The sequence below is a fragment of the Dipteris shenzhenensis genome, chromosome 8 (assembly GCF_047967505.1).
Source record: "Dipteris shenzhenensis isolate YYH24624 ecotype China chromosome 8, Dip_SZ_1.0, whole genome shotgun sequence".
NCBI lineage: Eukaryota > Viridiplantae > Streptophyta > Polypodiopsida > Gleicheniales > Dipteridaceae > Dipteris > Dipteris shenzhenensis.
In genome coordinates, this window is record NC_141603.1 from 56794979 (window position 1) to 56810649 (window position 15671).

At 43.1% G+C, this 15671-nt stretch overlaps 1 protein-coding gene across 2 annotated transcripts; it reads left to right on the forward strand.

The window, feature by feature from the left end:
- Nucleotides 1–1261: 1261 nt before the first annotated feature.
- LOC147899722 (transcription initiation factor IIA large subunit-like) lies at nt 1262–15382 on the forward strand. 2 transcript variants are annotated; one of them, XM_087378039.1, is made up of 11 exons: nt 1262–1537; nt 1709–1873; nt 2002–2124; nt 2343–2394; nt 2493–2551; nt 3006–3152; nt 3267–3455; nt 14316–14355; nt 14461–14633; nt 14749–14832; nt 14917–15382. In XM_087378039.1, exons 1-11 carry the CDS (start codon nt 1421–1423, stop codon nt 14938–14940), a joined length of 1173 nt encoding a protein of 390 aa, XP_087234165.1. In that variant the 5' UTR covers nt 1262–1420; the 3' UTR covers nt 14941–15382. The 2 variants fall into 2 exon arrangements, with proteins under 2 accessions (XP_087234165.1, XP_087234164.1); XM_087378038.1 differs by having other exon boundaries at nt 2340–2394; nt 14917–15375.
- The last annotated feature ends 289 nt before the right edge of the window (nt 15383–15671 follow it).

Sequence of the window (15671 nt, forward strand, 5' to 3'; positions counted from 1 at the left end):
CATGAGTGTATAGACTAAAGATACATGGGAATAAGGCATACACACAATAAAGTATACTCGTTGATATAATATACACTCATACATACATGCATGTATACTGAAAAGAGAATTGGGGATATGGGGACATTAGATATGATGAGTGAGTCTATGCATCTAAATACACATTTATCCACATATGCACTCACACACATGCTCCCCTCCCCATGCATGCATGCATGCACACATGCGTGCACGCACACTCCAACCCACCCACCCACAATTACATGCACTCATTTACACCTAATAGTTCATGTATGACTTGCATGCTGAGAGAGAGAGAGAGAGAGAGAGAGAGAGAGAGAGAGAGAGAGAGAGAGTCGTGGAGGTCATATAAAAAGGCTTGGCTTGACATTTACTTTTTGCCATTCACACATTTAAATCAATGTAGAAATGTTTTTCATGTAATATTTGTCTTGGCTACACGACTCTCTCTCTCTCTCTCTCTCTCTCGTTTGCTCTCTCTCTCAAAAGGTCCCTCCCCCCTCCTCTTCTAACCACACCCACATCCACATTCACACCCCCCACCCACCCTACCCACCCGTCTTCCTCCTCCTTGCCTTCCCCTCCTTAGATGAAGCTTGCACAAAGTTATTGTCCTCTTCTTCTTTATCCTACATGATGCTTGGTTGAGATGACTATGGTCTTTCTCTCGTGTTGGTGGCATGGTCTCTTGTTCCTCCTCACATGCTTTTCAAGCCCTAAAATGAAATTTACTAATATTCCCATGAAACAAAGGATATACCAGTTGAAAAGGGGTGCATTACTCTTTGAAGGCAGTAAGGGGCAACAGACACACGGGCGAGATGTAAGGCAATGAGCCCACCCAAATCAAATGGCACATGAGAAGCTGCTGTATATAAAAATGGAGAGTGTGAATGCTTTGTGAGAAGTGTTCCGAATGTTTATGGAGAGCTTATTGGGGTAGGCAAATTAATGAGAGAGAGAGAGAGAGAGAGAGAGAGAGAGAGAGAGAGAGGCAATAGGACCTTTGAGAAGTGTCCGGAATGTTTATGGAGAGCTCCAAATGAATGGGAGAGAGAGAGAGAGAGAAGGCAAAAAGTTAAAACTTTTGAAGGGAACAAACAAACAACAAGAGCTAGAAGAGTACTACAAGGGTGACCGTGGGTAGGGGGTGGGGTTGGGGAAGGGGGCGAGGTTAGGGTTAAGGGCATGGTTAAGAAAAGAGGGCAAACGTATTTATAATGCACAAGACACACATTGTCTGTCTGCTGTCTCTTCTTCTTCTTCTTCATTTTCATCGCCTTCTCAAATCTGCTCATCGCCATAGCTTCCTTCTGTCGACCTTCACAACCCTGCATTCCCTTCCTCCCCCCATCTCTTCACCCTGGCTCTCCTCAGATCCCAAGCTAAGGACCGGGAAATGGCCGTCAATCTCACCAGCGTTTACCTCCATGTCGTCGAGGATGTCATCAATAACGTCCGTGCTGACTTCCAAGGCGAGGGCGTCGATGAAAGCGTCCTCAACGAGCTCCAGTCGGTGTGCTTTTCTTTCACCCCCTCTGCCCATTTTTCTCGGAATTGCTCCCCCCCCCCCTCCTCTGGTGGCATTCTGCCCCGCTGTTCTAAGACTTCTTTTTGAAACTCGCACTTCCGGAGTGGTAAATTGTGGACGTGAGTTTTAGATTGGTATTGATGTGCACATGGGCAGCTGTGGGAGTTGAAGATGATGCAATCTGGAGCAATTCAGGCCACTACGGAAGCTTCATTTCCAAGGGCAGGACATGCACCCGTTACTCCTGTGCATGATCTGAATGTGCCGTATGAGGCGACCGAAGAATACGAGACTCCCACGGCCGAGATGCTTTTTCCACCTGTAAGCATCACGTCGTGTTCAGTGAGCAGAAAAGTCTGGACTTCATACGTAATTCTGGAATGGCGAAGTGTGATATTTGCAGCATGCATATCACGCGCAGGCTTCCTGAAACTTGGCATGTCTTGCAGACCCCCGTACAGACTCCTCTCCAGGAGCCAGTAATGTACAATTACCTGCCGCCTGGTCCAAGCGAGCCCTCTGAAGCTGGAAATGCTGGGGATGTCAAGCTGGGAAGGCCCGCTCCTTACATGGTATCTGGTCTTCTATGCTCCCCCAGCAAGGTCCTGCCATGTAAAAAAGTCGCTTTGTACTCCTAGAACTTTGTGTTTTCCGGAGTTAAGGTCAGCCAGACGCTTTAATTTCAGGTTTGCGTAGCTTCACAAGGTTCTCAGATTGTGAAGGCTTAACATCTGCCTTTTTGGATTCGCTGTGTCTCATAATTAAGATCTGTCTATTGCCTTCTCAGCAGCAGCCTGCTCCATGGATGACCCAGAAGCCACTTGGAGTAGACGTGAATATAGGTGAGTTGCAATTACGAAGCTACTTGCTTTTTGCCGTTTGTTGAAATATTTGTGTAAACACGCATCCCAAATTTGTAATTGTTCCCTCTTTTTAATAGCCTATGAGGAAGACAGAGAGGACGATGAAGTTGCGGTGGGGCAGCCCCCAGTTACAAAGGTATGCCCCCAGTTATAAAGGTACTTACTTTTTTGGGTTGGTCCTATCTTGTCTTCAACTGCCATGTGCCCTTGTTTTCCAAAGAATTCCTCCACCAAGCCACCTCCCTCCCCCCTTTTTGCCGCTCCTGGGTGATCGCGGTAGTTTCTCGTGTCATTCCCTTGATCTGCATTCTTGCTTTGGTATGACTGCTCAAATTTGGTACTTGCTGGAATGCTTATTCTTTAACCTTATTATAATTTACAGAGGAGTCTGTTCCCATAAGCATTTCACCTGCTATGATACCATGGGGTTTCTTATGGTGGCTGATTCTCTTGAACTGCATGCTGCCTTATAGTGGGACTTTGTGCTTGCGACCCCCTCTATAGACGCGTTGATTTGCAGGAATGTTTCTTGATTTTGACCCGTGTCCACTTCGTGTTTGACTTCTAAACATTCAAGGCATTATTGGCAGGATTTTTTCACTTTATCAACAGGTAAACGAAAGAGAGAGGACTTTGCCCCGAACTTTTTATCGGGGAGTTATATTCCTCAACAAGATGGTGCAGAAGATGTTGACATTTTACCAATATCATTAGAGAAAGCTCCATGCAGTTTTGAGGTGACTTAACACCCCCATTTGATAATGGATGTTTGTAGCAGGAAATTTTGCTCAGTGCAGAAACTCAGAGCATGCTTGTTGGTTCTGATTCATGTTTGCATTGATGGTGCAAAGAAATCACACCAGCTGAAGGGGGCAGCTGCCTGGGAGGCAGAGAGAGGCTTTGGTAGGACTACGGATCCATGTACAAGGAACAAAGAGAGAATTGTTTCTGATACTATCATTGCCATTGCGGACTCTCACCATGCAACAACCTCATCCATGATCCCACAACTTGATGGCATTGACGACAACTATGATGATGTAAGTGGGTGCTGTTTTCTAAGTGGAGTAGAGATGAGTTTTGTGTCGAGTGGCTTCAAGATTTTAAACATCATGATATGCCTGCTACCACCTGTGTTAATGTGAGAGTTGCTTCAATCACATGCTTTCGTTAAAAGTGCAGCTCCAAAGATCTTGCTATATAAGGCTGCTTTTAGGTTTTTCGTTACATTTTTGACTCTATGGATTGAACTTCCTGCAATTGTGATTTGTCAATGTTGGATATTGTTGCACCTAGATTTGGTTGGTCTTGCAAAATTAAATCACTGGCTCAGGAACATAATGTTTTGGCTTAAAAAATAATTCTAGATCTGATGATTCGGTGAAGTACATCATTCACATGTGTTCATGCTTCAAGGCTAATATTCATCCATCGCTACGCTCGTTGCTGCTTAGGCAAGGACCTGAAGGAAGAGCTTGTCTCATAAGTGCATCGTCATAACATCACTGAGCAGCTGCTGCTAGATCGAGTCTTAATCACCTCAAAGTGCTCGACTTGGCCCACACTGTAAGGCCAAGTGGGGAGTAGTATCCACAGATTCTAGGGCGCTTCAGTTCACCAAGCAGAGGGCACAGGGCTAGCCCTGAAGCCGTCACAAGCAGCGGATTATTAGCAGCAGACGAGGTGGCAGGGGCAGACACCAGCATCTAGGGCTGCTACAGGGCCCCCAAATCGTGATGTGGTTAGCTGCAGAAGCAGTTGCAGCAGCAGAGGCAGTACAGACGGCAAATGCAGGGCAGCTCTGTTACGCCAGTGGGAGCTCTTGGCTCAGACTGCAGGTAGGTCTTCCTGCAGCCTGGGTTGGCCCTAGAGTCTTGGCCGTAGAATCTGGAAGCCACTTGCAGTCCTTGGTTCTATTATCAGCTCCGCCTGCAGAATACGTCCTTGGAGCAGCAGCAATGAACTGCAAGCTGCCATGCAGCTAGTCTTCCAGTATCCATGATGATAAAAGAAGCTAGCCCAACAGTTTGAGCAGGCCAAGGCCGCTGAGAGGGCGTAAGATGATGTAGGGCGCCTTGGAGTGACAGACTCTTATTTGGGGGCAGTAACCAGTTGCGATACGATCATGTGTCGTCTCCTTGATGTTTATGCTTCATGTCAGCATGTATGCAAGTATGCCTCGTGAGATAAGCTTGGATTGCATCAAGATCTCTTTTCAAGAAGATTTTTATGCCATCCTCTCTTCTTTTTCTCGACTTGTGTGGGTTCAAAGGTGGAGTTCCAACTTGGTGGGACCAATGAGACTCTATCTTCAGTGTCTTGGTTACCAGTTTCAGCAGTGTTAGTGCATTGTCGTTAGATGCTCGTGTACATTTACCGATCCAATGGAGCATCAAATGACGCTCTCTATCTTCAGTGTCTTGGTTACCAGTTTCAGCAGTGGTCTACGCCTCCGCCAGTGTGCAAAGCCTGCATATCAGCTGCTCTCGGTATGCCGGCAGCTACACCTGCCTCTATCCCCAGCTAATGGGGTGAGATTCTTATCTGTCCAATGGCAATCCTCAGTGCATGTGAGATGCGTCTCTCCTCTAGGTATGAGGGTTTGATGATCAGTCCGTCCTTTGAAATGGTCACGATATAACTGGATCTTGGTGGGGAACTCTTGGGTCCCCCCCCCCCCCCCGCCCCCCCGTCCATGCCGTGTGAAGTTATAATAGATCTAACAGATACGGTTGATCTCATCTCATGGAATCAAAGAGGACGGGGAATCCAGGATCTGCTCAAAGGACAGGAGTCAATCTAGATGGACACCTTGACTATCAAACCATTTGGAAACAAATGCATACCAAGCTGTACTGACCCTGCTGTCTGCAAGTCGTCGCATGACTCTATTGTCTGAAAGTAGCATCAATGGCGAACTCTGCCCTTTGATCATTCGTGAACCCATAACCACCTACAATCTCTCAAATCTCTTCTAGTCTATCGTCGAGAGGTCACCCCCCTAGAAGGGTGCTGCATACATGGATGTTGGTCTCACAATTGTATCAAAGAGCCATCCCTTTGTATGGGGGTCCTGGAAATGTGCTTGAATGCACTGTCGATCTAGTCGAGCTAGAGCTGCCTTGCCACGTGTGAGTCGTGCTTTGGTTGCGTGGACTGTCTTGAAGACTGGGCCTGAGAAAATTGCTCCTAGGTATGTGTAGGACTGCACAATCTCTACGGGCTCACCTTGGTAGGTGAAACTATGTTGATGAAGCACTGCCCGTGAGGTGTTGAAAATCATAACCTTGGTCTTGCCAAGGTTGATTGTTAAGTCCCTCTCCCTGCAAAACACCTGGGCCTCTATAGGTGCTTCTAGAAACCTGCCGCCGAGGAGGATGAGGACTATGTCATTAGTGTGTAGCAGTATCTGTACCATTAGGTTAGCAAGCAGTGATCCCTCATCTCCTAAACTATTAATGAAGGTAGTGATCCCATTTATGCAACGTCTTATTTCTATCAATACCTGCCCTATCATTTTACATAAGCTTAGTCAAGTTAGGCGTTTTATAGATGATTTATTTGTACCAGATGTTCCTAACTTTCAAGACTTTATGTACAAAGACGCTAGAGCTTTTGGAGAAGGAATCTATCCTCGTGACTCTTGTGAACTGAACTGCACTTCAAAAGGGGATTCTTGTGTTTTCTTAGATCTTAGACTTTCTCAATCTACCATAGGATTAGAGGTTGATATATACGATAAACGTGAACAACCTGAATATAGTGGTTTACACATTATAAAAATGGCTCACATTGACTCAAACATTTCTGATTTGGCAAAATATGGAGTCATTTCTTCCCAATTCCATAGATTTTCCCGCCTTTGTACAACTAAGGAGTCTTTTATCACTCATTGTAGTAATTTGATCACTTTACTATTACACAAGAGGTATAATCCAAGGAAAATAATGAAAAAAGTTCGCACATTCTTAGATATGAAGTCTTTTATCTATGGTGTTTCGGCCTTAGGTTTGTTTAGAATGATTGAACTTAAGCTGAAAACAAAAAGCGGGGAGCTGAATAGCCCGTTTTTCTTTTAGTTTCAAAAGAGAGTTTGTTTGAGTATACTTGTGCTTTCTAAGTTAGAAATGTATTTTTGCCTCTTTGCAGAAATGAGACATAAGTGTAAAGTGCCTTTTAACTTTTTATGTTTTAAATAAGAGAGAGAGAGAGAGAGAGAGAGAGAGAGATTCTAGTTTTTTGGAAGTTTTTGTTTCTTGACTTGCTTGTTTATTTTTGCTTAAGTCACCTGCTTCGTTTCTTCTTTATTTCTTGTTTTCATTCTCTTTTGTTTATTTGACGTATTTTAGCAAGCACTGGGTTTGCCCAAGAGACTCCGCGGGTCTTTAGAAACCCAGTATAGCTGCTTATGCTTGGGCACTGATGACGACATAAGTGTTGCTTTGCTTGCTAAGTATGTCTTCCTTTTGCTTTTCATAAAAGTTTTTGTTTACCTCTTTTTTCTTCTCTTTCATTTTCTCTTTTATTTGCTTTGTAGATTTTTGATCTTTAGAACAACAAAAAATTCTAATTTTGTATGATTGGACTTATTCTAGTCTTACAAAGGTATATCCCATTGATATAGAGTCCAAAAAGTGTTGGTGAGAGGGGGCATCCTTGCTTCATTGCAATCATTCTCTCAACCCAATCCGATAGACCTCTTGGGGCGCATACTCTACCTCCTGAGGAAAAACTAGATGCAAGGAAGTTAAGGAGTAAGGTTAGGAAAGCGAGCATCCACTCCCAAGGCTGATGTTTGAGACGAGAATGTCAATAAAGTGAAATACACCGAGCTGTCTTGCGGGAGAAAGAAAGAAAAGAAAGATATATTAACGTTCGTGGGGAGGCCTCGTGGGCGTGTGGGACAAAATACACCAAATAGGATGGAAACTCATACAAGCCTCAAAGGGCTGAAGCAAAGGGCACGATAGGGCCCTTGCTGAGTGCTATGCTAAACTAAGCTATAGCTATAGATCTCACACATATAATTGTTTGTGTGTGAACCAAAAAACAAACCAAACTCTCATCTTTGGGCCAATCTGTCATTTGAACATCTAAATGATGGAGCCTATGTATTTTGCTAGGGGACCACCTTTGCCGATTGGCGAACGATAGAAGGGATGATCTCGGCCAATAGTGGCTCTGGATTTGGTGAGGGTTGGTGTCATCAAGGAAGGAAATCAATAATAGAGTGTTGCTAGTGCTTAGTCTGATTGGTTTGTCTAGAGCCTTCTCTCCTCCTCCATGGTCTTTGGGAGGTAGCTTGTCATCTGGCCAAAGCCATCGTCACTCCAACAGTCTGTTTCCTTAAGTTGAGAGTAAAGAAGAGATATTTGTAGTCCTCATGTCTACTGGAGGGTGAGTTTGCAGCAATGTGCTAACTGCGTTGTGTACCCTACTGCCTCTATCACTAGGGTGGAAGAAGTATAATTAATTATATAGAGACTCTTTCTCTGTCCCGAAGGGTCTTAAAAAGACTTTAAAGCAATCACATCATATCATATCATTTCTCACATATCTTTGAACCGTCTCTCTCAGACACACATGCATATAAGTCAAGTGGACACACACAGAGACATAGACATTGCACGACAGACAAATAATTACTCTCTCTCTCTCTCTCTCTCTTTGTGTTTCTTTGTGGTCGGGTTCTACATAGAGGCATAAGGACAGTGGGCTTTGGGATAGGTTGGGTTCCAGAGGTAACATTCTACTCTTGATTACATCTTTACTCTACGGGTTGTCATCTAGGAAGTGAGATCGAGATCTGAGAAAGTCTGCTTGCTTTGTAAACTTTCGGAAGGCCTTTGACAGTGTCCCATGATTCCGCATGATTAGGAGACTCCCAGGAGTCATGATTTGGGGTGATGAGCATATATGGCAGTTAGAGGGAGAGTACATGCCTCAGGAGGTCTGCCAGATTGGATTGACAGCATGATCGAAGTGAAGCTTGGATGCTCCCTCTCACTGACACTTTTTGGGTTCTACATTGATGAGATCACGACCTTCATTGATCGCTTAGGAGGTGAGGGGCTTGCTGATTTGATGATACAGATATTGCTATACGCAGATGACATAGTCCTCATATCCTCTTCGGCAGTAGGCCTACAGAGACATCTAAAGGTCCTATAGGTGTTTTGCATTGAGAGACTTGACAATCAACCTTGCATGGCTAAGGTTATGAATTTCAACACCTCACAAACAGTACTTCATTGACACATCTTGACTTCCCGATGCTTGCCTAGAACACATTGAGATACACATTCACTATGTCAAAGAGAGATTGCATGCAAGAGAGATTAGTTTGATCTATTGTCCTACACAACACATTAGAATGTTGTACGTCTCTTCACAAAGGCTATATCCACATAATTGTTTAAAGCTTTCCGCAAAGCTTTGGGCTTACTTCCATTTGGTCCATGAGATCACACCTTGTACATGAGAACATTATCATTGGAGGGGCTGCTGGATAGGGTAGAGGCACTTTTTCCCCTCTTCCACTAACCACAGTTAGTGGTTGAGTATTGTGTTTGTGGGTTTTAACCTTGGTTTGGGCTCCCTTAGTGTGACATCTACTCAAAAAGAGGAGGGCTCTATTTTTCAGTTCCACCCAGCCACGAGCTCTCTAAAGAGAATCCCCTTACTTGATGAGAGAGAGTCCATTATTCTCTTTCTCCCTCTGTCTACTTTGGTGTTCTCTCTCTCTAGAAGTCTCCCCCTATCCCAATGCTTGCCAAATGGACTCATCTCTTGGTGCCATGTGTCCCATAAGGAACCAATATTCAGTTAATTGCCTTTCGACCACACGTTCTTTGTTTGACTAAGTCTATATGGTGATTTACAAACTGGGGTAGACTGTAGATCCAGGATTATGTCTATCTTATGATCTACAACTCTCTCGGGGGGTAAATCATCATGCAAATTAGATGGGAAAACATCTTTAATTGAACCATTAAATCATTGAAAGAAGATTTATACTTGTTAACAACATAAAATAGAATTTACTCTTTTCAGACGTAACATAAATAAAATAACCAACAAAGGATATACCTCGCATTCATGTTGTTGTAGAATCCATCGAACAAATAAGGAGAGAGTTGATTACATCATATGTGGAAGACTCTACCATCTTTTTCAAAAATGATGGAGTTATTTAAATAATTCCGTTGCTACAAGCTAAGCCCAAGACTATACACCCACTCTCGACTAATAATAACATCTCTTCTGTCGAGATGCATAATTTGGAAATCCAAGGCATTCTGAGAGCCTTGAATATCCACCTCTACAGACTACACCATTAATTTTGGTGTCCTAAACCTTGTTATTGCTGCCCTTTGCCTGAGAGACCACATATTTACGTGCACTTGGACTCTCAGGCAACTTCAATTTCTTAACTAATGAATAGTTAAAGAAATTGTGTATGGCACTATCATCGACCATAATTCTTACTTTTTGCCCCTTAATTTTTCGATGCATCCTCATTAAATCATGAGAACTAATAGTGGGCTGCCACATTGCCGATGATAGGTAGCACATGTGGGTGTTATCCTCATGATAAACTTCTGTCTCAGTGTACTTTTCGGTATCTTTAAGTGGTACTACTTGCACCGTATGGACTTGTTTTTGTGGAGTTTTATTTGGGGCTTTTCTAGGGCAGTTCCAAGCAGTATGATCTTCGCCTAAACATTTAAAGCAAAGATTATCCTCTTTTATGAGAAGAGGATATCTTTGTGTTTGAGGTTTCTTGGGCGGTGCTTGAGAAACCTCCTCCTTAAATTGCCCCTTCCTTTTTTGAGTGGGAAATTTATTGAACCTAGGAATAAAACTAGTTTGTTCTGAAGTTTTGACTTTGGAATTTCCTGTAGTATCGTCATATATCTAGGCATACTTGATGGCTTCCTCAAAGGTCTTTCATGTCGACCTCATAGGGGTCTTTTAGACCCCTTAGGAAACCTCTTATCTTTTGGAATTCATTGATTCCCTTCAACTTAAGGATTGCCTCCCTATAATTTGCCATATACTGGACTAAAGTATTTTTGCCCAAATTACAGTTATCTCATGCTTCCCATGCTCTTTCTAGCTCATTCTCGGGTAAGAATTCTTTTAAGAAAGCTTGCTCAAACCCAGCCCAATACTTTGGAATTCTATTAGTTTCCTTGAGGCTCATCCACCATTTATATGCTTTGTTTCCAAGGAAAAGGCTTGCTTCCACGACTTGATTTTCAGGAGGGGTATTCCCAAGTCAGTGAAAGTCTTGCCACTTTTGTAAGAACATATTTATGGCATTCTTTTTTCTTTCTTTTTCTTCCCCATTGAATATTGGTGGTTTTAAGTCCTTAAGAATATTTGAGGTTTCTTTTAGGCGAGAGGCAATTAGAGTCTTTAATGAATGATTAATAGACTCTAGCCATATTTTCTATGTTTTGGGTTCTTTTTTCTAATTTTGTGAATTCTGAATATGGAATTCCGTCATCCCCATAATCAATGTCATTCAAATCCATAGTTTCCTCGTGAGTCTCTGAGCGGCTTAGGGAGCGCGAGCTGGCCTCTCAGTGGATGGCAAACTGATACGAGAGCACCGGGCTAGACCTACAAGTGATGGAGGTCCGGCATGTGGAGTACCCCTATCAATCCTTCAGAATGAGATGGGCACAAGAGGGAGACATGATGACACGTTTGCTTTTTTAGACCACGGGTAACGGGTCAACAGGCACTCGGATGTGCAAGATATCTTGGAGATGACTACCTCTTTTGACCGGTGGCTCTTATGTAGGCTATATGAAGAGAGAGGGATAGATACTATGGGCATGCTTAAGATTTATCACATCCTACTTTTAATTGTTTCACAGTGGAAATCCGAGAGTTTATGCTAGTTGTTGGCCTTGGCAATAACCAATGGAGTACTGAATTACAACCGTAGGCTTCCCTCATTGTAAGGGGCTGAATACATCTTGAGGATTCACACCAGAGAGCATGGATCTGCAGGCTGTAGAGGCTATGGCTGGCCGTACATAAAGGACCACTGAACTACAACCATAGGCTTCCCTCATTGTAGGGGCCGAATACATCTTGTGGATTTGTCTGGATCTGCAGGCGGCCGTACATTGCTAGGACTGGTTGTGGATGAAAGAATGGGAGAGATCCCACGGAAGCACTGGTTAAGGAGGGGATTGAGGGGCTAGAGATGTTGCCGAGAGGGGGATGCTGCTGGCTGAGGCTGAGGGCTGGGTGCTTGAGCTGCTGTTGTTGAGTGATGATGGGCTGGTCACGGCCATGTACACCAAGAGCATGTGCGGGACGCGCATAGTGCGACAACTAGTGGCTGTGGATGGGGGGGTCCGTGGGTGGGAGGCAGGCCATATTGAGAGTGCAGGGTTTAGAATGATACAAAATGATGTCATAGTAAAGTATTTGTACTCTTTAAGTATACATGAATAACGTTTGTGTTCCTATAATGAAGCAACTAACCAGTCGACATTTATTGTCTACACCAACCATGCTTTGCTTCAGCTTGAATGCAATGATGATCATAAATATGAATCATAAATTCCCATACTGTGCCAGGTCAGAGTACTTCAGATGTTCCAGCTCTTGATGAGTTTGCTTACAATGTAATTCTATATCTAAATACCTTACGCGGGTGCAGAAGTCCCAACTACTAAAATTTCTCTTTACGAAAAAATCTGATTCCTGAATTTGTACGAGCCTTACAAAGTTATATTTTTGTAATTTTGTATGACAGGCACACTTAGGGACTCAGAAAGTGCATCTAGGTTAAGTTTTATACATTTGTAAAGCTTTAATTGTCTGAACACAATTTCATAATGAAAAGAAGGAAAATTTAAAGCAGACGCTCCTTGACTTGCAGCAGGTATGGTTATAGTTGAAGCACAGTTGTTCTTTTATACGCTCATTATATCTACTTCAGATTGGCATCCTAATCATGCTGTTCCTCTGGTCATTGATGCTCTGAAGAGATGATGCCTATGGCTATGATCTACAGTAACTTATCATTTGTCTTGCTCCCATATGCGCTAGATCATGTCGGTGGACATTTTTATGCGGCATAGCTGAGGGAAAGGCAAGGGCTATTCATACCTGAATCTCTTGAACTTGGGAGAGGCAGTATTTGCAGAATATTGAGGCAGTTGCTTACATGTCCCTTGAGGTGAACCTTTTTGCTCGGAGACTGAAGTGAGACACATGGTCCTTGCCACTTCATAGAAATTAGTGAACAAGGGGCATCTTGCCCATAATCAACTTTTCCCATGCTCTTAAATTTTTGAACTTTTTCCAATTCTGAGGTTACTGTCCACTTTTTTGAGAATTCATTTAATGAGTGATAGAGCTGACTTAAAGTTGCCATGCTAACTTGAATGACAATAGCACATAACCTCTTTATTCAAACTATTAACTGTCTTACAATAGGATTTTCAAACTAAACAATGTCAATGCAAGAAAACAAAGCCTGTTTGAGAAGGAATGTCGTAGTCTTGTCAATGTCTGTGGTTATTCTTTGGAATGTAACTCTCAAATGGGAGACAAATATCTGACCACCATAAATTTGGGGCCAAGGGCCAAGGCACCCTTTCTTTTTTCTGCACCCCTGTCCTTTGGATCTATAGTCTGGAGTTCATATTTCCTACAAGGAAAAGAGGAATAAAGCAGCCGGGCTGAACCATATTATGGGTGTAAAGCAAAGTCAGCTGCTGGCTCCACGTCTAGAAACGTAGTTCTGGCTGCTGTCAGAATAGAAAAGGTCTCTGCCTGTTCTATACAAGGTGTGCGATTAGGAACACAAGGATTTGAAGCAGAAATCTTTTGTTTGGAAAGACGCAATGGAGATGTTGCTCTGGAACCATCAACTTAATGGCCTACATCGTGTCACTGATTGCCATTGGCTCATGGTTTTTGTGTCTGGCAGTTGTGGCAAAATGAACTATCTCTAGGGCTCGGCCTTTACTAAAGAAGGTCTTGCTGCTCTGAGACTGGATCCTGCAGCAAGGGAGGTGCACAGAGAGAGAGAGAGAGAGATGTGTATAAACGTCCTCGGAAGGCCTCACGGGCCTATGGGACAGAGTACAGCAAATGAACATGAAAACTCATACAAGCCACAAAGGGCTGAAGCATGCTAAGGCCCTTGCTGAGTGCTAAACAAAAGTCTCAGAGACAAAACTCTGTAGCTGAAACCCGGCACTGTGGTACCTCGCTGGTGGGCTGCGAAGATATCCCGGATCTGCGTCTGTCGGGCTATTTCCTGCTCTGACCTCCTCAACCTTTGTATCTGAAGAGGAATATCAAGGGTGACACCTCGTCTGGGGCGATCTCTTGTAAGGAGTGCAGAGATGTGTCGAACCACGATCGTGCGTGCCCCAGTCGCTCTATGTGTCCTGCGTGGACTTTGCATCCCTCGGTTGGTCATACCATGTCGCCCCTTGCTGCTGATCCATGCACCTCCTCCTCATCCACTCCTCTGTGTCCTGGAGCAATGCTTTTGTGGCCTGATGTGGGCAATGGTTTGACAACGTGAACCTAGCATGCTTTCGAGTGGTTTTCAAGGTCTTAGACCACGCCATTCCTTGGGTGCTTGCATATTGAATGCAAATCATTGCTAAGGGATTTTAATTTACTTCTTTCTTTCTCCCCTAATTGCTGGTTGGTTATTAGATAAAATCTGTGGCCTTACACAAGGTCTGGTGGTGTTGACAGTTTGTTTTGAGATGCTTTAGAGGTATTATATTAAGTTTAATGAGATGGATTCTGTTTCAATCAACTTCTTGCTCTTCAATCTAAATTTATGTGATTGGACATATTCTAGTCTTACAAAGGTATAAACTTCTTGCTCTTAAATCTATATGCAGGATGTAGCAGAAGAAGATTACAATGATCCTGTTGAAGAAGGTATCATCCTTGGTCCAACATGTGTCTGGCATATTAGGTCTTGCACCAAGATTGAAATTTTAATGGTTGTTTCTCATGGTTGTCGTCTCATTTTCTTTGTGATAGAAGCACAAGCTGCAAATGATGGGGATGGGAAAACGCCAAAAGCAGAGGGAGCAGAATCAGATGGCTCAGAGCCACCGTTGAATGAGGATGATGATCTTGATGATCTTGATGATATTGACGAAGGAGATGAAGCATCAAAAACTGAGCACTTAGTTGTTGCACAGTTCGAGAAGGTCAACTCTTTTTGAAACTGAGCACTTAGTTGTTGCACAGTTCAAAAACTATGAAGTTAATGAGAGTGCTGCATTTTTGGTAATTTGGATTGCCAATTCATTATGAGTTGTGCAGGTAACAAGATCAAAAAACAAATGGAAGTGCATATTGAAGGATGGAGTCATGCATCTACATAACCGGGATTATCTGTTTTCAAAGGTGTGCTACTTTTGCTTTTATTGGGTCCATGGAACTCGTGGTTTTCTTTCATGATGCTGAGGTAGTGTTACTGTGCTGTGACAGGCCAATGGAGAGTTTGAATTTTAAATACATCGAAGAATTTAACCTCTATCATGATATTTGGAACGCAACATCCATAGTCTAGGGTCTTTTACAACAGCCATTGCCCCTGTAAGTGAGCTATTCCATGAGGGGCTGTGTTTGATGCTTTAGAAGAACTGTTTTTCCCTCTTGCAACTTTCTGTAAACATTGAGAAAGTGGAATGCGTTACGTGCTAGTAAATTATCATTGAGGGTTATGGAGCTTGAATTGGACTGCTCTTTGGAAATACTGTCTTGAGACTGGCAACATTGCAGAAGATGGGAATCTAAAGATGCGTTATTCTTGGCTTTACTCAGCTGAAGAGGCATAAACTATGAAAATTGAAAATCGTATGCATGATGATTCATACATCTTGTACAGACTGTAAATAATTTAATTTCTGACATATATTCTGGCATCTTTAGATAGCACATCAAGTTGGCTCTGTGTCATCTGGAAGCAAGCTGCAAGTAAGGAGGTATATGATGCGACTTGGTGGTTGTTCGCGAACTTATAAAATTTTCATGTTAAAAAGGTTCATATCCTAGAAGTTTGGCACAATGCATTTAAATTATTCTGGCTTGTAGGCAGCAATGTGAATAAAGACTAACTGTGTTGCCTGAGTATTGAGCATTGGCCCTACAAACCCCTTCTGTCCTTGAATGCTTGAAGGCCAAATCAATTGCTAGTACTGCTAAATCCAGTTTATCTTGTGAAGAGAATGGAAGGGGAAACC

Bases quoted from the DNA above. Each gene is read 5' to 3' on its own strand.
- LOC147899722 (XM_087378038.1), top strand. From the start codon at position 1,421: ATGGCCGTCAATCTCACCAGCGTTTACCTCCATGTCGTCGAGGATGTC. The intron at 1,538-1,708 runs GTGTGCTTTTCT...GCACATGGGCAG, and splicing joins TCCTCAACGAGCTCCAGTCG to CTGTGGGAGTTGAAGATGAT. The intron at 2,552-3,005 runs GTATGCCCCCAG...CATTATTGGCAG, and splicing joins GGCAGCCCCCAGTTACAAAG to GATTTTTTCACTTTATCAAC.